This window comes from Macrotis lagotis, chromosome 3, assembly GCF_037893015.1.
Source record: "Macrotis lagotis isolate mMagLag1 chromosome 3, bilby.v1.9.chrom.fasta, whole genome shotgun sequence".
NCBI classification, from domain to species: Eukaryota; Metazoa; Chordata; class Mammalia; order Peramelemorphia; family Peramelidae; genus Macrotis; species Macrotis lagotis.
In genome coordinates, this window is record NC_133660.1 from 291053318 (window position 1) to 291079147 (window position 25830).

General features: G+C 36.5%; 1 protein-coding gene across 3 annotated transcripts; it reads left to right on the plus strand.

Moving 5' to 3' along the window:
* LOC141518997 (butyrophilin subfamily 1 member A1-like) lies at nucleotides 1-25704 on the plus strand. 3 transcript variants are annotated; one of them, XM_074231422.1, is made up of 11 exons: nucleotides 1-1552; nucleotides 1815-1910; nucleotides 2570-2656; nucleotides 4822-5163; nucleotides 8362-8643; nucleotides 11034-11150; nucleotides 11858-11887; nucleotides 14234-14254; nucleotides 14334-14360; nucleotides 16475-16501; nucleotides 17315-25704. In XM_074231422.1, the coding sequence occupies exons 3-11, from the start codon at nucleotides 2581-2583 to the stop codon at nucleotides 17911-17913; spliced, it is 1521 nt and encodes a 506-aa protein (XP_074087523.1). In that variant the 5' UTR covers nucleotides 1-1552; nucleotides 1815-1910; nucleotides 2570-2580; the 3' UTR covers nucleotides 17914-25704. The 3 variants fall into 3 exon arrangements, with proteins under 3 accessions (XP_074087523.1, XP_074087522.1, XP_074087524.1); XM_074231421.1 differs by lacking the exon at nucleotides 1815-1910; XM_074231423.1 differs by lacking the exons at nucleotides 1-1552; nucleotides 1815-1910 and having other exon boundaries at nucleotides 2570-2637.
* The last annotated feature ends 126 nt before the right edge of the window (nucleotides 25705-25830 follow it).

A 25830-nucleotide genomic window follows, 5' to 3' on the forward strand; every position in this document is an offset into this window, starting at 1 on the left:
TCCTTGTGATTTGTGCAATTCTTCTCTTCACTCTTATTTCTGTAGTTTACAATTTTTAAACTGGCTCAATCCCAAGCTCTTGAAAATTCTCTGCTGCTACCTGATAAGTTGCTAACGAATTACCCAAACTGCTGATTAGAGAGCAAACCAAGCAGTTTAATTAGCAAAATCACAGGTCCAAGTAAGAGAAATAAAAACTTCAGTGTGATTTAATTCTGTCTCCCATATTGTGTGGTGTTCAGATTTCTCCCTTATCCCTTTTCCCAGTGGGGGTGAAATTTCAGTTCTTTATGTACTTTTCTGCCCCAGTTGAGCCACAAAATGTCAGAAAGTTCATTATTAGCAAACACTCAGCCTTTAATTTCTGGAGGTCTTAGGAAAGTCAGTGGGCAAACACAACCCTCCTCTTTTTCTGGAGCTGTGCTGAGGGATATGATCTCAGGGACTCATAGCAGTTTCTGGAAGAATGAATAACTGAGGCATCATCAGTCTCGATCACAGAACATTTCTGGACTTCTTGGTTACTATTTCATCTTCCTTCATAGAGTGTTAAGAAGGGATTTTGGAAATTTCCTGCTCTTTGGAAGATCTGTAAAGGGAAGAGGACTTTCAATATATGAGAATGAAGGCTGGAAACTACATACATAGCTAGCAACCTCCTTCTCACTGAGAGGTCAGCCACCTTCCTCCTGTCATCTACTTCCTCTTCGACTCCTACAAGTTCTGAATTGGAACCCCTCCTCAATGGACGCCTGTAAGCAAACTCTCTGGACCGTTGTGAGGATCAAGGGAAATAACAGGTGCACTGAGCTTTACAAAACTTAAAGTACTAGATAAACATTGACTATTCCAGTGCACTCAGAATACTGGACCAGGAGTCAAGAAGACCTGAGTTCAAATTCAGCCTACACACTTCCTAACTGTGTGACCCTAGGGAAGTCATTTAACCTCTGTTTGCTTCAGTTGCCCTCAACTGTGAAATTGTTAGGTAGCAGCACCTACTTGTGAACATCAAATGAGATATTTGTACAGCAGTTGGCATTTGGTAGGTATTGTATAAATGAGCATTCCTTCTCCCTTCCTTTCCCATTTGACCCTCACAGTCACCTGGGGAGCGGGGAATAGTTTTTTTTTTTTTCTATTTTACAGATGAGGAAACCTAGAGAGGGTCATAAAACCAGGGAAGTATCTGAGAAAGCATTTGAATTCTGTTCTTTCAGATTCCAAGTCTAGCAGGTCTTGGGGATGCCCCCCCATCATGGCCACACAGAATGTAGGTGGGCTCCCTCCTTTAATTGTGTGAGCTTAGGGATTCATTTGTTTGCATTCATTCTCACAAAGAGGACTTTATGGCCACCTCTTGAGCAGGGCAGGGCAGATTGAAGAGAGGTCGGAGTCCACCTGTGTTCCTTTCATTTTCACAAGGTTTAAAGATCCAGGAAGTCCTGGAACCTGAATTCTCGTGGGCCCTCTGGATCTTGTGGCTTCAGAAACGGAGGAAGATACTGAGTCAGAGCTTCTTCCTAAACTCACACTCTCCAAGGATTGAAAGGTGGGTTGGGTGAGGTTTTGTTTATGTGCTACCTGTTGGCTGGGGTGTGCCAGCTGTGAGTCTGAGCAAGGGTGCTCTCAGGGGAGTGCAGTAGGACTGCCCAGGAACAAATGAACATTATTCTATGCATAGTTGGTAAGAAAAAATAACTTTTAAAATGGCAAAGCTTTGTTTATAAGGAAAAATATTGGGGGTGGGAGAGTATGATGGAAATCCTTGACCTTTGATGATATCACTGAATCAATATGTTTCTTTCTCCCAGTTTGCTGCCTCTCTCTCTAAGTCACAACCAGTCACTAACTTTCATGTATCTTAAGAGAGAATCTGAAGAAGGCACCACTGGCATCTCAAAGACTAGGTAGGAAAGAAGGGAAAGAGGAAAGAAAGAAAACAGAAGAGGTAGAGATTTAATAGGGAGGAAGGGAAGGGGAGAGAGACCAGACACACACACACACACATACACACACACACACACACAGAGAGAGAGAGAGAGAGAGAGAGAGAGAGAGAGAGAGAGAGAGAGAGAGAGAGAGAAAGGTTCTTAAGGAGAGGGTGGCCAGTTACCAAAGGCTTATAAAAGTTCCTTCCCCTAATCCCACCCTGTCTCTACCCCTCTCCTCTAAATATCTATCTCATCTTCTTCACCCTTCATTCTTTCCTTTCTGCACTTCTCTTTCCTTCTTTTTTCTCCCTCTTTCTTTTCCATTTCTTTTCCTTTTCTTTTTATTGTCCCTCATACTTTCCCCTACTCTTCTTTATGCCACATTTTTCTTCCCCTTCCCCTTCTTTCTCCTTACTCTTTCTCCTCCTTTCTTCCTCTTTTCTCTTCTCATCAAAACCAAGGAATTAGGATTTGCAGGAGATCACTGTGGTGGGATCATATTGTCAAGGTAGTTGAGGCAGAAGAGAATGGGTGGAGAGGTGAAGTCATTTTTTCTAGTTCCTCTTTCTCTTCCACTCAAACATTCTTTGCCAGTTTTGGGTCTGACTTCTTTTGTGGTATCTCTGTGTCTACAGCTCTGATAGATATGGTGGCACCCTTTGACTCCTGTCTGCTCAGCTGGGTCTTTTGTCTTCTTCTCCAGGTAACTTCATGGATTTCAGGTGGGAATTCTGACTTTTTTCCTTGGAAGTTGGGCTCTGAGGGTTACGGGATCATACCCTATGACCAGTGGTTAGCTTTTAAATTAAGGTAGGAGAATGTAAGGAGAGCCAGTGCTAAGATACCAAAGCATTAGATCTGTGAAACAAGGCTAAAGGTTTTGAAATTATTCATCTGTCACATGAGAAAAGTGAAGTACCCATTCTATATGGAAGAATTACTGGGGTAATGATTTTGTGGGTCCTAGAAGTGATATACTCCTACCTTCAAAACAGTTTTCTACCTTTTCTCTGATATTCAAATCATTTTCAAAGGGAATTGTCAATTTGAGGAAGGCAACAACATATTTTTTTTGTTGGAATGTACATTGATGTAGGAAACTCCCAGAGAGACTGTTCCCTTTACCAACGAAGATCTCATCTTTCCAATTTAAAGGACTGTAGAGTTGCTTGGGGCAATGAGAGGATAAATGGCTAGTCTGGGATTATACAGCAGTTTTGGATCTCAGAAGGGATAGGAATTCATTTCTTTTAGACTCTAAGATCACTGTGCCAAACTGCTTCTACTTAATTCACATTCAGCTGTAACTAATTTTGAACCCTTCCATGATGACAGATTCTATATCCATTTATGACCATTTATTTTTTCTGTAATTAGAGTTATATGGATCTGAGTGATACCTTATGTCAACTGTCTCTGTTATGCCACCTTAGTAAACATCCTTTCCCAAAAGCTAATTGAGGCTTCTGGCTAATAATTAATGAGAAGCACACTGGCAGGTGCTCATGAAAATCAGTACTGGAAATTCCATCTCTTAAGGGTCATCACTAAAATACAAAGAGGAAGAATGCTGATAAGAGTTTGGTGAGTGATGCCAGAAAGAGTGCTGCCAGTGTTGGATAGGAGCCAAGCAGATTCTCATCTTCCGCCCATAGATTAGGGTCAGAAATGACATAAACTCACATAATTGGGCCCTGCAAGAGTGCACACTAAGGTGTGAGAATATAGCTCACTTTTTCCTCCCAGGAGCAACAAATGAAGAAGGTTTTTTCCCTCTCTGTGATTTCAGAAGGTACATTATTGCACTCCATGGAGCTAGAAAAGAAGTTTGCCTGAGGGTGAATCATCATAAAATGTACTGGGCCTGCAGTCAAAAAGACCAGAGTTCAAATTCTGCTTAGATACTTTCTAGCTGTGTGATCCTTGGGAAATCATTTGGTTTCTATTAGTCTCAGTTTTCTCATCAATAAAATGAGGATAATAGAATCTACATCTTACGATTGTTATGAGATAATAATTTATAAAGCACTCTGAACAATACCTAGCATATGGAAGGTATTGAATAAGTTCCTTCCTTCCTTCCTTCCTTCCTTCCTTCCTTCCTTCCTTCCTTCCTCCTTCCTTCCTTCCTTCCTTCCTTCCATCTTTCCATCCTTCCATCCTTCCCACCCTCTCTGTCTACCTAAACCAGGTAGAATTCTGAATCTCACATGTGGTTCACAAACTCTTCTAGGCTGTCTAATACCTGTCTACTTGCCTCTCCATTTAGAGTGACTCGGTTACTTGCTCCTCTGTGGGTAGGTGACTTGATTCGAGTGTGTGTATTTATAACTTGTGAGATTCAAATGAAGTAATATGTGCACAATTCTTTTTTTTTTTTGGTATTGTTTTTTGTGAGACAATGGGGTTAAGTGACTTGCACAAAGTCATACAGCTAGTAGGTATCAAGTGTCTGAGGTTGGATTTGAATTCAGGTCCTCCAGGCTTTAGGCCAGTGCTCTAATGTGCCACATAACTGTCCCCGAACAATTCTTTTAACTACAAAATGTAATATCAGTATGTTACTATTAATAGTCCACACACCATTTCCTTCTAAGTCCTTACATGTAATAGGTCTATATACATCTGAACACATCCACCAATGACCCTTTTTCCTTCTTCCAACACTATGACTAATTTCTCAACCTCTTAATCCCTCCCAGTAGAATAAAACAGCATAAGATATACAATATTCCGAAGTCACTTACTTGATGCCCCAAGATATCTTGATGAACTGTAGGGTAGTTCAGAGAATTTTACTGTCAGTTTGTGCATTTAATGTCTTGCTCCTTGCTTGAAACCATACTGATAATTGCACTCTGATCTAATGTCTTTGATCTTTTATCAGCCCATTCCACTGTGATTGGTCCCGGGCAACCTATAGTGGCTTTATTGGGAAAAGAAATCACGTTGCCCTGTGATTTATATCTTGAGAAGAATGCAGAGCATATGGACATTCAGTGGTACAGAATCTTCCTGTCCAATGTCACTTATCACGATGGAGCCAATGCCACTAAAAAGCAGCAGATAGAGTATACAGGGAGATTTACCTTATTGAAAGACAACATCACTAAAGGAAACATGGCCTTGAAGATTCACCAGGTCAGATTATCTGATGAAGGAGAATACCAGTGTGTCCTTCAAGATGGCAGCATCCAACAGGCAACCACTCTGGAACTGAAAGTAGCAGGTCAGAAATATTACCAAGGATTTATGGCTCGAACGTTGACAAGTCACTTCCAATCTTTGGGACGCTTTTTGCTCATATATAATAAGAGATAGAGATTTGACCTAGTTGATCTCTAAAGCTCCTGGTTTGAAAATTGATTTCTTGGAAGCATCAGGACTTAGAAGCAAGTAAGGTCTGGTCTCCAACATAGTACACATTTCATTTCACCCTCAATGGATTTATTGACCAATATTTATCTCATTTCTATGTGATTATTGTTCTGTGATAGGCACCAGAGAGGTTCACCTCCCAGGGGAAACTAGCTCCTCAAATCAAGTCAATGTCATTTTATTAAACATTTTCTCTTTGTTAGCCACAATGCTCAGCGCTGGGAATACAAATATAAGCAAAACGACAGTTTATACTGTTAAAGAACTTCCCTCTCATCGGGAAGACAACATTTGAAAGAAAAGTAAAAAATGGAGAGGGAAAGAAGGGAGAGAAGTCTAAAGAGACTGGTCCACAGTCAGGGAGTACAGTGAACACCTCTGGTTCTGGTACTTCCATAAAACAGAGGGTCTAGTAAGAAATGACAAATCAGAGAAAGGGACTGAAAGAGTGGATAGATCCTCTGGGGTAAAAAGACTGTTGGGACAAAATGGAAGAAGCATCTTCCAGGTTAAGGTCTCTTGAAATCTGTAATGACAAGGAAAAAAAGCATCTTTCCTCATGATTTTCCTTTCTTCTTGTCTCAAATCAAACAAGATTTTTAAAACTTCACTTGATATATTCAGATCATGTTACAGAAAACAAAACAAATCATTATTAAATATTATATTCATTTTCATTATACTTATATAATAGCCTAAGCCCTATAAATTAAATTATTTACATTTGGCCTTGCAATCAGAAAATCTGCATGTGAACTCATATTATGATACTGACCAGCTGTACTACCCTAGGCAAATGATTTAACCTCTCTGGACCCCAATATCCTCATTTATAAAATGGGAATAACAATCTTTGCATTATCTCCTCAGAGTTGTGAGGAAGGTGCTTTATAAACCTTTAAGATCCATAGAAATAGTAATAATCCAATTAATCATCAAATTTTTAATCAAGTGACATCTGTGACAAAGGCCTGGCCAAACAAAGACAAGATGTGGTCCCTATCATCAAAGAGATTGTGTTCTAATGGAGAGAACACAGGCATAGATACAAGAATATACTGACCATATATCCAATGAATATAAGTGGGTTTTGAGAAGGAAACCTAAGAACTGGGAGCTGAGGGATGTTCAACAGAGATTTTGTTCAGAAGGGAATTTTTAAACTGAGTCTAAACTAACTGAGCTTAAACTAAAGTTTCCAAGGGGAAGAAGGATGAAGGAGTTAATTCCAGGAAGGGGGAACAGCCAATGCAAAGGAACAGATGGGAGATGGAGTATCATATATGAGGAATGCCAAATAAGCCATTATGGCCATATTGTAGAATATACAGAGGAAAGTGTAAGATGGCTAAAAAGACAGGAAAGTGCCAAGTTGTGAAGAGTTTTATTTATTATTATTATTGTCATTATTTTCTCAAATAAGATAATATGTCTATTCAAGAATTGATGCTATGTGTATGAATGATCCCCAAAAAACAAGGAAAATGAAAGGAAAAGGAGACAATTACATCTTAGGGGGGCCAAAATGAATTTATTAATTACCTTCGTAAATAACCTCCATTTATTCATTGATTCAACAAATATTAATACTCAACTTTTCATCTATAAGAGAAAAAGAACAAACAGACCAAATGAGATGTGTCTATCCAACATATAATTTTGTAGACAAGCTACTAATGAACAAATATAATTTGAACTGATTATGTTTTCTGGCTGATGAGGAACAAAGGCATCTCAAATTATGATTCTGAGTGAATTAAAATTCACAGAGTTCCTTCATCCTGGAGTAGCTATCTTGGAGGCCCCCTTGTGAGGAAGGATAGTCCAGGCTTTACATGAAAATATCAGTGCAGAGGAGAGGTATAGATGGAGATTTGTGAATGACTAGAGAACAAAAAGAACATTTTGGTGTGAATATGTCAATGGAGATTATTATTCCTAATGAATATGCTGAAAAGAACTGAAGACATTAGATATTTTGGGGTCCTGGAAAGTCATGTCCAAAACTATTTTTTCTTTTCTGTTTTTGCATTTTTTAAAGAGCAAACGTGATTTAATGGTTCTGGCAACTCCCTAATGAGCAAACTCCCTCTACTAATGCATATAAGTAACCTGTCCTGAAATTTCAAACCTTTAATTAGTTATCTGGGACAGGGAGACATTAAGTAATGTGCCCAGGTGCACACAAGTTACATCTCTCTCTCTCTCTCTCTCTCTGCTGTCTGTGTGACTCTGGACAAGTTATTAGCCTCTAGGTCACTAGTCAATGCTTTTTTTTGAATTCTTAAACTTGCCATTTTATTTGTTGTATTTTTTTTTTAGGTTTTTGCAAGGCAAATGGGGTTAAGTGGCTTGCCCAAGGCCACACAGCTAGGTAATTATTAAGTATCTGAGACTGGATTTGAACCCCGGTACTTCTGACTCCAAGGCCGGTGCTTTATCCACTAAGCCACCTAGCCGCCCCTATTTGTTGTATTTTTGAAGAAGATCATGGGGCTTAATTGGAGACAACCCTAGGGCCAGGAGCATGGAGGGACAGTCATGGCATCAAGGGAAGGATGTATTTGTTACTGTATACCAAATCTATCTGATATAGAATGTATATAAAGATACAAAACTCAACATTATATTCAAGAATAAATTCTAATGATTTTCTGTAAGAAAAAACTCAATAAATCCTTTAATTTCAAGAATTAGATTGCTCTCTAAATCAGCTCTAGGAAATTCTTTATGTATTTTAAGTAACATCTGCGTTGGGAGAGGGAATTTTCTCATACAGATCGTAATACCAATGAAATTAAAGTCTGGTCCCTATGTTCTCGTTAAATTTTCAAGTTCCTTGATGGCAAGGACAACTGCATTTCATTTTTTATCCCAGCATGTAGAGTTTTAAAGTCAGTGTTTATTGAATGAATGGATGAGCAATGTTGAGAAGGAAGCAGCAAAGTCTTGAGTCAACTAATAGAGAAGGGATTAGTAAGAAAAGATGAATTTTTTTCCATCTTAACTGTGGATTACTATAAGTTTGTTCCTATTCGTTTCTTTCTAGCTTGGGGATCAGATCCTCAGATCGATATGAAACCTCTTGAAGATGGAGAAATTCTGCTGCTGTGTCGATCAGATGGATGGTACCCAAAGCCCCAAGTGGGATGGAAAGACATCTGGGGAAAGAGCTTGCCATCCCTGTCAGAGTCTTATTCTCAGGATGGAGAAGACCTTTTCCAAATAGAAACATCTCTAGTAGTTCAAGCCAATTCCACCAAAGATGTGTTTTGTTCTATTTGGCATCCTTATCTTGGAGAGCAGAAGACAAAGTCACTTCCTCCAAGAGGTTGGTTCACTTTTATTATGGAATGAAGCGTCTGAGCAAATAGTTTCCGTCCAATTACTTAAGGCATCCACTTTTGTTTAGTATTTTGGAATAGTTTTCATCCACGATCTGAGAGGATGTTGGTAGATTTATGGCTAGATATTTTGTATATTTTGTAATAATTTTACATGGAATGATTTTCTAATCTCTGCTAGATTTTAATTTACAAAGTGGTTAATATTTTTGTGTCCCAGTATTAAGAGAAAATGGCATTGTATTGCAAAGTTTTCAAAACACCACATAAGCACTGCAACATTCATCATTCTAGCACCTCATACGCTAAGGCATTATAATCTAGGGCTCCCCCTTCTATTAGAACACAACAGAATTTAGAAATAGAATCTAGCATAATACATCTAGAGCTGAAAGGGCCCTTAGAGAGCATCCAGTCCAGGTCCCTATAAGGAATGAGGCAGCTGAAGTAAGCGGGTGAAGTGAACTGTCCATGGCTGTTAGTTGCAATGCCAAGAATAGACATTGAATCCTCCCACTCCAAATTCTGTATTTTCCCCACTAAACTTATTTTGTTTCCTCCAAGAACGATTGAGTTCACTTCTTTGGAATTCTCCAAGAAAGTGATGGATAGCCACTTGTTGGGAATGTTTTGTGTTACACCTCTCCTCTGTGTATTTTTTCTATCATTTAAAACAGACCTAAGTTGTGCTATATACAATGAAAAGAATGAGAACTTTGATAGCCTTTTCCTATTAGAGGGTACATTGACCTTCATCTAAGAACAGAATCCATAGATACTAATCTAGAGGCATGATGGAATTGTGGGAACTTTGTAGCAGAGAAATGCAGACTATATTCCTTACTAAAATTCTTCTGTTACATTGTGGCATAATTGGGGAAATGCCCATTTCTGCTATGCATCCACATGAATTGTGAAACCTTCCTAAACTAGGACTTAAGGGTAGTTAGGTAGCACTATAGACCATAGAGTGCTGGGACTGGAGTCAGAAAGACAGACACTTACTAGCTGTGTAACTCTGGGCAAGTCACTTAATGCTTACTGTCTCAGTTTCCTCATCTGTAAAATGAACTAAAGAAGGAAATGGAAAACCATTCTAGTATCTCTGTGAAGAAAATCCCAAATGGGGTCTCAAAGTGTTAGGCATGACTGAAACAATTGAACAACAAAGCAGGACCCATGAGAGAAACTCTTCTATTTCCAAATTATCTTGTTTTAGAGTTAAAAGGGATATTAGAAATCAAAGAGGAAATGTTGTGACCTGGAAGATGAATAGATTTGAATTTAGGGGATTTAGTCCAAATTTTGCCTTTACTTTTTACTATCTATATGACCTTGGGAAAATCACTTCATTTTTGTGGGTCTGTTTTTGCATGAAAAATGAAGGAATTGAACTATATGACCTCAAGAATCTTTCCAGCTTTAAACTTATAATCTATTTCAAACCTACTGTTTTTAAAGAGGAGGAAACTGAGCTTCATAACAGGAGATGGTTTATCCAAGACCATAAAGGGCAAAAATTTGAGGTCAGGTTTTCTGATTCTGGAGACAAGTACCGTTTTATAACTGACATGAACTGACATGATGTGGCAGGTTACAGTGGCCCAGCATTCTGATGAAGGAACATGAACTGTAGCAATTATTGTTATTTTTGGTGGAATCAAACTATTTAAATGAGGAATAAATATTTACTTTAAATCCACATATTTGGGAATGGTGTAAATTCTAATATTGATGATGCATATCCTAGATCATGGGATCCTGTATGTAGAGCAGAAAGGGACAAGAATGTCCATTTATTTCCATCAATTCATTTTTCAAAGGGAAAAAACTGAAGCCAAGGGAAATTAAGCGACTTCCCAAAGGAAGTAAAGATAGGAATCACCAGAAACAAGAATCTGAATGGAGGACCTCTAATGACAAAGATTCTTTCTATAGACTCATACTGCTTGAGATGGAGTCAAGAGAAATTAGTGATTCAAATATTTGAGTTTGGTTTTATCATTGAGAGAACTATTCTTTGTCTTAATTTAGACAAATGAGAAGACTGGACTTGTATCCCAGTTCCATCTCTAACTGCCTGCATGGTATTAGGAAAGTCACATAATTCCTCTCTGGGTCTCAGTTTCCTTATTTGCAAAATGAGAATAGTGACAGTTGTACCACCAACCTCACAGAATGGTAGTGAGGTAAGTGCTTTGCTAATTGCAAAGATTTTAGAATTATGGCAGCCATCATTAAAGTATTTTTTTTCTATAGTTCCAATTTTGTTAGTTCAACTGGATCTTAGATATTATATAGCTCAACCTTAAGAGTCAGGGACTTACAAAGTTTGAATTTGTCATCATTGTGCTGACTCTGAGATTTTGTGTTTCAGTATTCCCTTTCTTAAAGAAATGTGCCTGGATCATTGCTTTTGCAATAGGCCTCCAAATCTCGGGACTCTTCATTTTGGGGTGCATTTATTTCATCAGGAGGCAATGCAAGGCAAAAGGTATGATTGGAAAATGACCACCAGGGGGAGGAGTTGAACTAAGCTTGAACCTGGGAGTACAAAACCCATAGAAAGATCATTATCTCAGAACACTGAGGTAGAGCCAGGTCATTCTAACCAATGTGAAAGCTAATAGATACCTAGTGACCTAGGTGTCTAAGACATTTTAGGAGGGAAAAGGTGGATCCTTTGTGATTAAATAATAAGATTTACTTCCATTTTCTACTTAACTACACCGTTATCTAGCAACGCAGAAATAGATCCATCTATTCCAGGAAATTCATTTAATAAGATACATGGAGAATAATGAGGAAAATGGATGAATAGAAAAATATTTTCATAGACTGAAAAGTGATTTTTCATGTTCATCTCTGAAAGTGAGTTTTGACCCCACCATGATATTTCATTCATTTATTAATTCATGGATCATTTCTTATGTACCTATTATAAGTCAGACACTAATTTAAGTGCAGGGGATACAAAGGCAAAAACAAAACAGACTCTGCTCTCAGCTTACATTCTTTTGTGGGAAGAATATATATATAAGCATATAAAACAGAAATAAAATATATGAAAAGCTACTTTTCAGAAAGGGCAATAGAAAGAGAAAAGAGAACCTAGACAGGAAGGAAACCTGGACTATATGAAAAATTAATGTTTTAAGATTTGAGAAGATATAATTTCACACTTTCTTTTCCTTCCTCCAGAAAATCAGTCTCATAATGAAGAAGAGAAAGGTAAGAATCCACGAGTTAATTAGACTTTCATTTTCATAGGATGGATGATAACAATGAATGGATTTTTTTAAGGCAATGGGATTAAGTGACTTGCCCAAGGTCACACAGTTTAGTAAGTAGTAAATGTCTGAGGCTGGATTTGAACTCAGGGCCGGTGCTCTATTGACTGCCCAACCTAGCTGCTTCAGGATTGATCTTTAGGGGTCAATATTCTTTGAGACATTCCCTCTGTGCCTCTTCCTCTAGGTGGGGAAAGGGGTTGTGTTGAACCATTGCATACTACATCATGAACTTATTATATAGTAATCAATGTCATTTGTGAGATCCTGACCAGAGGCTGTCTGAGAGGCTTGTCATCAGGCAGAGTAATTTTCTATGTGAAACTAGTCTGGGCAGGGATTGAATTATGGAGAGCTTAGTGATGGAAGTGTTCTGGATCCTTCATGGCTTCATCCCAAGGCTAAATGGCATTGTTGAGTCAATTGTTCTAAGTTTCTAAATGTATAAAGCTAATGATCAAGCTGTTCTTTTAATCACTTGGAAGATGCTTAACATAAAATATCTGTAATTCTTTTTATCAGTCTATGATTTTATTGGAAAGAAAAAAAATATGGTGTCTACAATGTGCCAGGACTATACAGATAAGGTCTTACTTGAATCTCACAGCAAGTTTGTGTTAGTATCATTTCCATTTTATAGTTGAGGAAAAAGAGGTACTCTGAGATTAAATGCTTTGTCCAGGGTCACAGAGGTAGAATGTGTCAGAGGAAGGTCTTGCACCCAACTCTTTCCAACTATGAAGCTACCTTTTCTTACTCTAAGCAATATTGCCTTTTATGGTGAAATTGTCAGCACCAGAAAAATCCCAAACACCAGAATTGTGTATCTTGGAGATATCATAATACATATAGCTGATCTCAGTGTACCTTTGAACTCTCCATCTATGATAAATAGTTGAAGAACTGAATTTTTCCTCATCCCCTCACTGTTTAATCTATCCAATCTAGAGTATTCATCAATACTGTTTCCTCTTCCCCCCCCAAGATAATATTAATATCAAATAACCCAGTCTAACCTTGTAACTACATTGTAGATTCAGTGAAAAATCAGGCAAATGAATTTTTAAAATGCCAGAATGGTAGGCCTGTGGTTTAGTGGATGGCACACTGGACCTGGAATCAGGTAGACTCATATTCATGAGTTTAAATCTGGCTTCAGATACTTACTAGCTATGTAACCCCAGGTCAGTCATTTACTTTGTTTTGTTTTAGTTTTAATTCCTCATCTATAAAATAAACTAATGAAGAAAATGGCAAATTACCCCAGTATTTTTGTCAAGAAAACCCTGAAAAGGGGTCACAAAAGACTTGGATGCAACTGAAATGGCTAAATATACAACACACAAGTTGTTAATGCCCATTTCATAGATAAAAAAATTGAAGGTCACAGAGGTCTCACGACTAGATTTTTGATTAACAATTATTAGTGTCAGAGTGGAAACTAATAATCAAGTTTCCTGACTGAATAAAACGAATCAGCAGACCATACACAATAATAGCAGTTTGGATTTGGAAGCAATGTCCGGAGACATTTAATTTGCTCCACTCATTTCATAGACAAGGAGCATGAGAGCCAAAATATGAAGTGACTTGTTGAAAGTCCCATATTTCCTTAGTAGCAGATCTTCTTAGAGAGAGAAAAATTTATTCAACATTTATTCTTTCCCAAGCTTTCGGTTAAGAGTTTGGGATATGAATGCAAGGAAATCAGATGGTTCTTGTTGTCAAGAAACATTTCCTAATGGGGTAAGACCAAAAAAAACAGGAAGTGGGAAATCTAGAGGGGGTTTGAGTCAGGAAAAAATTATTACCTTCCTAAGGGCTCCTCAAGAAATGATAACCCTAAGTATATTCACAATCAATGAGCCGACTTCAGAGCAGTCATCTGGAAGTGGACAAGACAATGGGGGGGAAGGAGAAGTAGTCAAGAGAGTGAGTTGAGCCAGGAGAAATCTTCTAATAACAGAACTAGGGGTAAAAGCAAAGTCTCCTGATTTTGATACCAATAATCTCTTTTTTCCTCCCTTTCTCTGACAACACATAATTCAGACCCCTTGTGGAGACAGGTATCAAAACCATTACTGTCCATTGTTCTTTAAATTCTGGGAAATGTTGGCAAAGGAGTACCAGTCATAATGGGTCTGTATTTTAGCAATGAAAATATCGTAATGTGGAAAGAACCTATTGAAATGAGACAAAGGCCTGCAGACGATAAGACCCTGTCATGTGTCTAAAATTCCACATTGAACTAAAATCTTTTCATTTTTTTCTGTTTCTTTTTTTCTAGTGGCTCTCCAAGAGAAAAGTGGTAAGTTTCCTATATTCATAAAATTAGTTCTTTTGGGATTTGTCATCACCATCTCATCTCCATATTTGTTTAATTGCAGATTCCAAAAAAGTCAGCATAGATGCAGGTGAGTCATGTGTGAGAGACCTTGGACAAATCACTTCCTTTCCTTGATTCCTAGTTTCTTGCTCTATAACATGAGAAAAATGGACTCCATGATCTCAAAACACTCTTCTTGAACTAATACTCTTTTTTATGATCTGGCATTTACTTTGGAGAGCTCCCTACCTACTCCCCAAACTTTCAACTTCTTCATTTGACAGATGATTACCTTAGAGGCCATTCAAAAGCCCCGAATTTGAGTCTTGGTTCTGGATCTTACCTGGGAAATGACCTTAGAAAATTGCTTGTCTTCTTTGGATCTCAGGCAACTCTCTCACACACACACACACACACACATATAAATATATATAATATATACATATATTAATATTTTATTTATTTGTTTTTCCAACTACATGTAATGGGAGTTTTTACCAATCTTTTTTTGCAAGGCTTTTGAGTTTTACATTTTTCTCCCTCCCTCTCTTTCCATCGTCCTCTCCCTGATAGAAAACAATTTTACATGGGCCCTACATTTATAATCATATATATATATCTTTATAATTAATATCGGTTTCCTGGTCCCACCACATGTCTCAATGATGCTGAGTAGGTGATGAGATCAAAATACTTTTAGAAAAGAATGTTCACTAAAGATTAAAGTTCAATGTTAGATAAGGAGCCTCATATTTATTCTAGACACAAACACAGGGACCAATCCACTAGGAGCAGATTAAATTTAGAAGTTAAATAGAAAATCCCTATTCACAAAAATCAAAGTTTTGACTACATCTCAAAAGGAAAGATAGGGCAGTGTAATTAAAATAAATTTTGACTAAGAGTTTGACTACCTGACTTCTGGTCCTAATTCCTCCATCCATTTGCTATGAGACCTTGGATAAGTCACTCTGTCTTTGAACTTCAGTTATCTCCTCTGAAATAGGAAGAATTTGATTATGTGATTTCTAAGGTCTCTTCTAGCCTTGATACCTCCTTCTGAGCATGTGTTGGTGTTTAAGTAAATGTGTCTAACAGAAGAGAACTCATTCCATAGATTTGGATCTGGTAGAGACCTTAGAGGTCATTGAATTCCACTCAGTTATTTTATAGAAGAACAAAAGGGGGCACCAAGAGGTTATGTGATATTCATAGTCACGCAGTTAGTAAATATCTGAAGCAGGATTTTGAATTCAAATCTTCCTAACAATAATAGACAGCATTCACACAGTGATTTAATATTTATCAAGTGCTTTACAAGTGTTATCTCTTTTGATCTTCATAATAACCCTGGGGAGGAAACTGAGACTGAGAGGAGATTATTGATTTTCCCAGAGTCACAGAATTAGCATGAATCTGAGGCATGTTTTGAACTCAGATCCTCCTGTCTCCAAGTAAAGCCCCCTGCCCAATGCATTAACTTTTTGCCTAATGCTAAGTGTAGCGTTCGATCCATCCTATCACTTGTCAGGGAAGTCAACTAACATTCATCAAGCTGTTATCCGGCATATACCGTGCTAAGCTCTGGAGATAAAAAAAAAAAGGCAAAATAGCGCCTGTCCTCAAGAAGTTTGCAGTCTTCTGGGGAGATAACATGTAAAAAAACTAAGAACCAACTTATATTCAAGATAAACTGAGTATAGTCTCAGAGATAAGGCAACAAAATGAAAGAATGCATACTAGAGTCTTAATTAATATTCCTTGAATTGAATGGATAGTGTACATTAATTATGTAGAGTCCAGATTTATTAGAACATTGGGTTTCCTAATTCCCATTGGCCATCTGTTATGATCACTCTGGAATGGAAAGGTAACCAATGTTTAATTTGATAACCCCTTTAAGATCAAAATAATATTCACCTACCATTCTAGTTCTTCAGGGTTCAACGGCATGCCCTCAGTATCTTTGGAGGAGAAAAAAAAATGGTTTTCTGCATCTCTTGTAGAGGGAAGAGTGGAAGTTAGAGATAAATTTTCCTCCTCTTGCTCCTACCCTAGTTCATTTAGCCAGTGTGTGTTTGTGTTTGTTTCTCTTTGAACCTGCTCATGGGAGCCACTGGAATCTGGGATCCAAGACCTACGGTGTGGCAGGTTATCCATGTTGTCTCAGAAAACAAAACTGAATTGAATTTCTATTTTTAGGGTGGAGAAGAGCCCGGAAGCATGCAGGTGAGATACCCAGGAGAGGAAAAGGATATTTCCTTTTGTACTAACCCAAGGTGATGGTAGTGGTTTTTGTCCTGTGGACTCTGACCCCAATTTGAAAGGAAATCACTCAAATTTTCCAAAATAACCCAGTTTGAAAGGAAATCTCAGTCAATTCATTGTTTTAGTTTGTATGATTGTAGATGAGCTATTTGTCTGTATTTGTGTCCCTTGGACCTGAGAGGGTAGATACAGTCAACTTTTACCTGATTCGGTGTCATGAAAACATTCAATCAAACAAATGGAGCAAGCTATAATTTTCAATTATTTTCATAATTTCAATTTCAGATAATTTTCATAAATTTCAAACTAGCCTAGACAGTTGTATGATTTCATTTGAAACTGACTTTTCAGCGTAGATTGGGGCAGAATTATTTTAAAAATGTTCTTTCAGTAGCATATAAGGTCTTTGAGGGCAGGAACTGTTTCATTTTTGTTTTTATATTTGCAGGGTCTGCCACAGGAACTGTTCTTAATATCTGTTTGTCGAATTGAAATTTATGATGCTGAAATGTCTCAAGGATGGTTCTATTAAGAATTCTCAGAATCCTTAGAATCTCATTCTATATGAAGGTCAATCTTAATCACCAGTTGTCATTGTCTACTCTATGACCAATCCTAACAGATGACCTTGAAGAACCATTCTGAAGCTAGATGTCTGTCAGGAAGTGGATAGGAGTGAGGGTGGTTTGGGGTAGTTGTAGCACTGATGAGCTGTACCCTTCTGGAAGTAGTTTCCAGATTCTTTTTAGTCACCAGGTGCATCTCTCTTTACAGAACATGTAACTTTGGACCCAGCCACTGCTCACCCCATCCTGATCCTATCTGAAGATCAGAGCCAGGTGACTTATGGGGATACTGAACAGGATGTCCCTAAAACTGGTCAACGATTTGAATCTCGGCCCTGTGTGATGGGTAGTCAAGGCTTCACCTCTGGAAGACATTACTGGGAGGTTGAAGTGGGAACTGGGACAGCCTGGACACTGGGTGTTTGTAAGGAATCAGTGAACAAGAATGGCTGGATTATTCTTTCTCCAGAGGAAGGATTTTGGACAATGAGGCTTTACAAAAACTGTTATGAGGTTCTGAGTAATCCTCTGACTCCTCTACCTCTGAAAAAACCCTTTAGCCGAATTGGAGTTTACCTGGACTATGAAGTTAGAGAGGTTTCCTTTTACAATGTGACAGACAGAACCCACATCTATACCTTTCCCCATTGCTCTTTCTCTGGGACTATCTATCCCTTTTTCTGGGTCTCTCCTGGTGCTTCCCTTGTCCTCCCCAAGGTGACCAGAGAGAATCTCTCTCTTTTTGAGGTGCCAAGTGATTTTAACCCAGTGTGTGTCCCAGGAGAGCTGTCTCCAACTCCTAATTGAACCCTCTCTTTAAGAAACATTATTCTTATCTTTCACTCAACAGATTTAGTGGGGGAGAAAAGGAAAGTCCTTTGTAGACTAATTCAATTTCTGTACCCATAGGGAATCTGAGTTGGTTAACATTCATTTTGAGCTGATTAAATCAAAACTGAACAGTGGAAACTAAACCCCATCCCCAAGACATAAATTTAGTGAAATATTTATTAGTTAAATAATATCTTGTAAAACTGTATAGTGATAAAGTCATAGATTTAGTCTTGGAAGGGACCCAGTTGGACATTTCATCCAGCCCCCTCATTTGACAAAAAAAGAAACTGAGGTTTAGAGAGGGCAATTGATTGCTAAAGGTCACACAGATAGTGATGAATCCCAGATACTCTTGCCAAATCTTTACTATATAACTTGCGGGACTGGCCATTTTTATCTGCTTGCCAACAGAATAGAGGCATAAGGATTTGATATGAATGGGATTTGGTGCTATAAACTAAACGTATTTTCTGTGTGAACTTTCTATTTTTTAAATATATTTTCCAATTACAAGCAAAAGTAGTTTTTCACTTTCATCCCTTTCTAATCTTTTGAGTTCCACATTTTTCTACCACCCTTCTTTCCTCCACTCATGGTAGTGAATAATCTAATACAGGTTGTACATGTGCAATCCTGTTTGACATATTTCATAATAATCATGTTGTGAATGAGGACTTAAAACTAAAGGGAAAAATGAGAAATAAAGAAAAAATATAAAAGTAATTTTAAAAAATGAACATAGAATGATTTGGTCTGCATTCAGACTTTATAGTCCTTTCCCTCTGGATGTGGATGTCATTTTCCATAAGTATCTTAGAATTGCTATTGATTACTGAACTGCTGAGAGGAACTATGTCCATCATAGTTGATCCTTTCATAGTGTAGCTATTATTATGTATAATGTTCCCCTGGTTCTGTTTGCTTCACTCAGCATCAGTTCATGAAAATCTTTCCAGGCTTTTCAGAAGTCTGATCATTCATGATTTCTTTCAGAACAATAGTAGTAGTCCATCACATTCATGTATCATAACTTGTTCAGTCATTCCCTAACTGAGGAAAATTCCCTCAATTTCCAATTCTTTGCCACTACAAAAAGAGCTGCTATAAATATTTTTGTACATGTGATCAACCTGATGGAGTTCCCCATGCCATGAGCAGGTCTCCCAGAGGTCTGTGAGTTGGCCCCTCCCACCAAAAAGAATCTTGAGGGGGTGCCCAGTAATAAAACTCAAAATGAGTTAGAAAGATCAGGGAAACCAAGGTTTTTAGAAAGTTACCTTGGTGATAAGGAGGGGCAAAACACTATCTTAAAAGAGGGTGGCTGCAGAAGAAAATAGTCTTTAGACCAAAAAAGACACCTTGAAAGAACTCAAAAAAGGATTTTAAAAATTAGGTAGGAAAATTGGGAGAAGAAATGCAAGTGAAATCTTGCAAAAGGAAGCACAAAAATTGACGGAAGAAATTAAGTCCTGTGAAAATACAACTGGACAAATAAAAAAATAAGGAAAAATATAATCGCTGCTTGAAAAACAAAATCGGTCAAATGGAACAGGTGATGAAGAAAATAATTCCTTGAAGAATAGTCTGGGGTAAATGGAGGTTGACTCCATAATATATCAAGAATCAGTCAAGGAAAATCAAAAAAAAATGAAAAAAAGGGAGAAAATGTAAAATGCTTCACTGGAAACAAACAACTAACCTGGAAAATAGGTCCAGGGGAGTTAATTTAAGAATTATTGGGGGCAGTGAGGCAGCTAGGTTAGAGCACTGGCCTTGGAATCAAGAGAATCTGAGTTCAAATCCAAGTTCATACACTTAATACTCACTTACCTGCATGACTTTAGTCACTTAACCCCATAGCCTTGCAACCCCCCCCCCACCATTGTACTACCTGAAAACTCTGATCACAAAAAGAGCCTGGACAACACATTTCAAGAAATCATCAAGGAAAATTGTCCCAATATCCTAGAATCAGGGAAAAATAGTCATCCTCAGATCACCTCCTTAAAGGAATCCCAAAATGAAAATCTCAAGGAACATTGTAGCCAAATTCCAGAATGATCAGATCAAGAATGCCAGAAGGAAGCAATTCAAATACCAAGGAGTCACAGTCAGGATTTTATAGGACCTGGCTGCATCAACATTAAAGGATTGAAAGTGATATGATATTCCAGAGGATTAAAGAGTTTGGATTATAATCAAATACCCAGTAAAATGAGGGTAAAAATGGACAGTTAATAAAATAGGTGATTTTCTAACTTCATTGTTGAAAAAACAGCTAAACAGAAAATTTGATCTTCAAACAAGAAGCTCAAGAGATACATAGAAAGGTAAATTGGGGAAAGAAAATGACTTATTCACTAAGATTAAACAGGTTACATTCTTTGTCTGGGAGGAAGATTCTCATAATTCTTGAGAATTGTAACTTTATAAGAGGGAGTACACTTAGACTGAAGGTATGGACATAAGTTGATTTTGATGGAAAATTAAAAAAAATTAAAACATTTAGAAAAAAGGGATCATAATGAGATAGGAGGAAGGGGGGGAGGCAGAATGGGATAAATTACATCATACAAAGAGGAACAAAGGATCCATTGCAGTAAGAGGGAATGAATGATGGAGTGAGAATTGCTTGAATCTTATTCTTTTCAGATTTGACTAAAAAAGGAAATAATACAAATGCTCAGTTGGGTTTAGAACTGTATCTTACCCTTTAGGTATTAGGGAGGAAAAAGAGGGACAGGAAGGATGGACTGATAGAAGGGAGGGAAGGAATAAAGTAGAGTGGCTGATAGACTGGGAGACAGAAGTTGGAACGTGTTATTCCAAATCAAAACACTGGTGAGGAAGGGTACAATGAAAAGAGGAAAAAAGTACCAGTACAGAGGAGATTGGATGGAAGGAATTATTAATAATAACTGTCAATGTGAATGGGATAAACTCTCCCATAAAATGGAAGAGAATATCAGAGTGGATTAAAATCCAGAATCCTACAATGTTTTGTTTATAAGAAAAACATTTGAAGCAAATGAAATGCACACAGATTAAAGGTAAAAGGTGGGAGCAGAATATATTATGCTTAAGTTGAAATGAAAAAATCAGGAGTAGCAATGATTATTTCAGACAAAGCAACAGCAAAACTTGATCTCTTTAAAAGGGATTAGGAAGAAAACTACATCCTCCTATGCACCAAGTGGTATAGCATCCAAATTATTAGAGGAGAATCTTAATGAGTTAAAGGAAGACAAAGACAGCAAAATTCTACTGGTGGGGGGGGGCCTCAATGTTACGCTCTCAGAATCGGATAAATCTAATCACAAAATAAACAAGAGGAAAGTTAAGGAGGTGAGTAGAATGTTAGAAAAGTTAGATATGATAAACTTCTGGAAAAAACTGAGAACAGAAAGGAATATCCCTCTTTTTCTGTGGCACATAGCACCTACACAAAAACTGACCATTTATTAGGTCATTAAAAACCTCATAATCCAATATACAAAGGCAGAAATATTAAATACATCCTTTTCAGATCAAGATGTAAGACAAGCCACATGTAATAAAAGATCATGGAGAGATAGACTAAGATGAATTGGAAACTAAATAATCCAATTTTAAAGAATGAGCATTTCAAACAATAAATCTTAGAAATAATAAAATTTCATACAAGACAATGACAATAAGGAGATGGCATACAAAAACTTGTGGGATACAGTCAAAGCAGCTATTAGGGGGAATTTTATAAATGCTTACATGATTAAAATAGAGAAAGAGGATATCAATGATGTCAGCATGACCTAAAGAAAAAAATTTTAAAATTCCCAATGAAATAGCAGATATAAAATTCTGAAGCTAAAAGGAGAATTAATAAAATCAAAAGTAAGAAAACTATTGAGCTAATTAATAAAACTAAGATTTGGGATTATGAAAAAAGCAGTAAAATAAATTAACCCATGGTTAATTTGATTAAAATTAAGAAAACCCAATTACTGGTATCAAAAATGAAAAATGTGAATTCACCATCAATGAGCAAATTTAATGGAATAATTAGAAGCTATTTTGCCCTACTATATTTCAGTAAATTTGAGAATCTAAGTGAAATGGATGAATATTTACAAAAATATGAATTGCCCTGATTAAAAGAAGAAAAAAATACTTAAATAACCTCATTTCAGAAAAAAGAAATTGAAAAAATCACCAATGAAATCCCTAAGAAAAAGTCTCCAGGCCCAGATGGATTCACAAGTGAATCTCCAAACATTCAAGGAACAATTAATCTCAATTCCATAAAAACTATTTAAAAAATAAAAGAGAGAGTTCTGTCAAATTTCTTCTATGATACCAATATAGTGATGATACTTAAATAAAGTAAATTAGAGACCAATTTTCCTAATGTATGCTGATGCAAAATTTTAAATAAAATGTTATCAAAGTCAATACAACAAGTTATCACTAGGATAATACACTATATTCAAGTAGAATTTATACCAAGAATACAGGCTTCCATCAGTATTAGGAAAACTATCAGCATAATGGATCATATCAGTAACAAACATAATAGAACTCATATGGTTATTCTAATAGATGATGACAAAGTTTTTGACAAAATGCAGCACTCATTCCTATCAAAAATACTAGAGAGCAGAGGAATAAATAGAGTGTTCCTCAAAACAAGAAGCAGTATTTATCTAAAACCATCAGCAAGCATTATATGTAATGGAGATGAGCTAGAAACATTTCCAATAAGATCAGGGTAGAAACAAGGATGTTTGTTATCATCACTACTATTCAGTATTGTATTTAAAATGTTAGCTTTAACATTTAATAGTAAGAGAAGAAAGAGAACTTGATGGACGTAGAATAGGAAATGAAGAAACAAAAGTCTCAGTCTAATCAGATGACATGATAGTGCACTTAGAAAATTCTAGAAAATCTCTAAAATGTATGTGAAACAAATAGTAATTTTAGCAAAATTGCACACTATAAAATAAACCCAAATAAATCATCAGTGTTTCTATATATTACCAACAAGTAGCAAAACATAAAAAGATAAATACCATTTAAATTAACTGTAGACACCAAAAAATACTTGGAAGTCTATCTGCCAAGACAAACCTGGAAACTCTATGAAAACAACTATAAAACACTTTTACACATATCAAATCAAATCAAAATAAGGGCAAATGTCAATTGCACTTGGGTAGACTGAGTTAATAATAAGAATAATAAGTTTTCCTAAATTAAATTACTCTTACAGTGCCCTACCAAATTACAAAAAAAAAATACTGTACTGAACTAGGAAAAATAGCAATTAAATTCATATGAAGGATCAAAAGGTCAAGAATATTGAAGGAATTAATGAGAAAAAATGCAAAAGAAGGTAGCCTAGTTGTATCAGATCTAAAAGTATATTATAAAACATCATTCATCAAAATTCTTTGGTATGAGGTGGTGCAATGGATAGAGCACCAGTCCTCGAGTCAGGAGTATCTGGGTTCAAATCGTGCCTCAGACACTTAATATTTACCTAGTTGCATGGCCTTGGGCAAGCCACTTAACCCCATTACCTTGCAAAAAAAAACTCTTTGGTACTGGCTAAGAAATAGTGGTACATCAGTAAGATCTTCAAAATAAATAGTAAATGACTCTAGTAATTTCCTTTTTGATAAACTCAAAGATTCCAGATTCTGGGATAAGAATTCACTTTTTGATAATTGCAAGGAAAACTAGAAGATAGTATGGCAGAAACTAGGCATAGACCAACATCTCATACCCTATGTTACCAAGATAAAATTGAAACGGGTTCAAGATTTAGGCATAATAATTGATATTGTATTAGGAGAACTAATAATAGTTTATCAGATCTATAGAAAGGGGAGCCCTTTATGATAAAAAGAGATTATGAAATATACATTTTTAATTACATTAAATTAAAAAAAGATTTTGCACAAATAAAACCAATGCAACCAAGACTAAAGGAAAGTGGTAAGTTGGAAAACAATTTTTACGGCTAATGTTTCTAATAAAGGACTCATTTCTAAAATATATAGAGAACTGAGTCAAATTTATCAGAATACAAGTCATTTGAGGAAATCAAAACTATTTATAATCATATGAAAAATTGCTTTAAATCATTATTGATTAGAAAAATGCAAATTAAAGCATCTCTGAGCTACCATGGAGTTTAAACAAAGACCAAAGCTTAGTATCTTCAATTTTAAAAAGTTGTCATATAGTTCATAATTTTGTTATCTCTAATGTTTTCTTTCTTCCTTTTGGATCTTATTCTTCTCTCACAACACATTCAATTTCAATATATGCTTATCATGGAAGCAAATGTAAAACCTATATCAAATTGCCTTCTGTGGGGGAGAGAGAGGAGGGACCAGAGAGAGGGAGAAAAAAATCACAAAACTCCAAACCTTGTAAAAAAATGATTGGTAGAAACTCCCATTTTATTCAATTGGAAAACAAATGAAGTGTTTCATTTTACAACTGATAAATGGTCAAAGGATATGAAAAGGCGATTCTCAGATGAAGAAATTAAAACTACCTATAGTCATATGAAAAAATGCCCTAAATTTTCATTGTTTAGATAAATACAAATTTAAACAACTCTGAGGACCACCTAACAGCTATCGAAGTATCCAATATTACAAAAAAGAAAAATAATTAATGTTGGAGGGGAAGTGGATAAACTTGCATTGTTGGTGGAGTTGTGAACTGATTCAGTCTTTCTGGAGAGCAATGTGAAATTATGGCCAAAAGGCAATAAAACTGTGCATATCCTTTGAACCAGCAATACCATTACTGGATGTGTATCCTGAAGAGATTATGAAGAGGAGTAAAAACCCACTTGTACAAAAATATTTATAGCAACTTTTTTCATAGAGACAAATAATTGGAAATTGAGAGGAAGCCCATCAACTGGGAAATAGCTGAATGAATTGTGTTATATTAATAAGATGGAACATGAAGGATAAGTCTCAGAAATTCATGAGGGACAAGACTCAGAAAAGCCTGGAAAAACTTCCATGAACTGATGCTTATGAAGTGAGCAGAACCAGAAGGGTATTATACTCACCAATAGCAACACTGAGTGAAGATCAGCTGTGGCAGACTTTTTCATTTCAAGAGAACAATAATTAAAGACAATTCTAAAAAAATTGTGATGGAAAATAATATCCCTATCCAGAGAAGGACTTATGACATTTAAATGTTTAAAGAACTCCCTAACTTCAATTTTTAAGTTTTATGTATTTTTTCAAGTTTCCATTTGATTCTTCTTTGCAACATGATTAATATGGTTTTATGTTTAATGTAGTTGTATATATCTATAACCTATATTAGATTGCTTTTTGTTTTAGGGGAATGGGGAAGGTTGAGGAGGGAGGAAAAGGAATGTGAAACTCAGAACCTTGCAAAAATGATTGTTGTGGGCAGGTAGGTGGCATAGTGGATAGAACACTGGCCCTGGAATCAGGAGGACCTGAGTTCCAATCTGGCCTCAGACACTTAATAATTGCTTAGCTGAGGGGAGGCTAGGTGGCACAGTGGATAAAGCACCGGCCCTGAAGTCAGGAGTACCTGGGTTCAAATCCGGTCTCAGACATTTAATAATTACCTAGCTGTGTGGCCTTGGGCAAGCCACTTAACTCCACTTGCCTTGCAAAAATCTAAAAAAAAAATAATTGCCTAGTTGTTTGACCTTGGGCAAGTCACTTAACCCCATTGCCTTAAATAAATAAAAAATTTAAAAATAATGATCTTCAAAAACTATCTTTACATGTATTTTAAAAATAAATGTTTAAAAATAATCATTGTGCGATCTTATATATGTACATGAGTGTATATGTTTGTATGTTTATTGATATATATGTTTATAGGTATATAACC

Bases quoted from the DNA above. Each gene is read 5' to 3' on its own strand.
- LOC141518997 (XM_074231422.1), top strand. From the start codon at position 2,581: ATGGTGGCACCCTTTGACTCCTGTCTGCTCAGCTGGGTCTTTTGTCTT. The intron at 5,164-8,361 runs GTCAGAAATATT...GTTTCTTTCTAG, and splicing joins TCTGGAACTGAAAGTAGCAG to CTTGGGGATCAGATCCTCAG. The intron at 8,644-11,033 runs GTTGGTTCACTT...TTTGTGTTTCAG, and splicing joins AAAGTCACTTCCTCCAAGAG to TATTCCCTTTCTTAAAGAAA.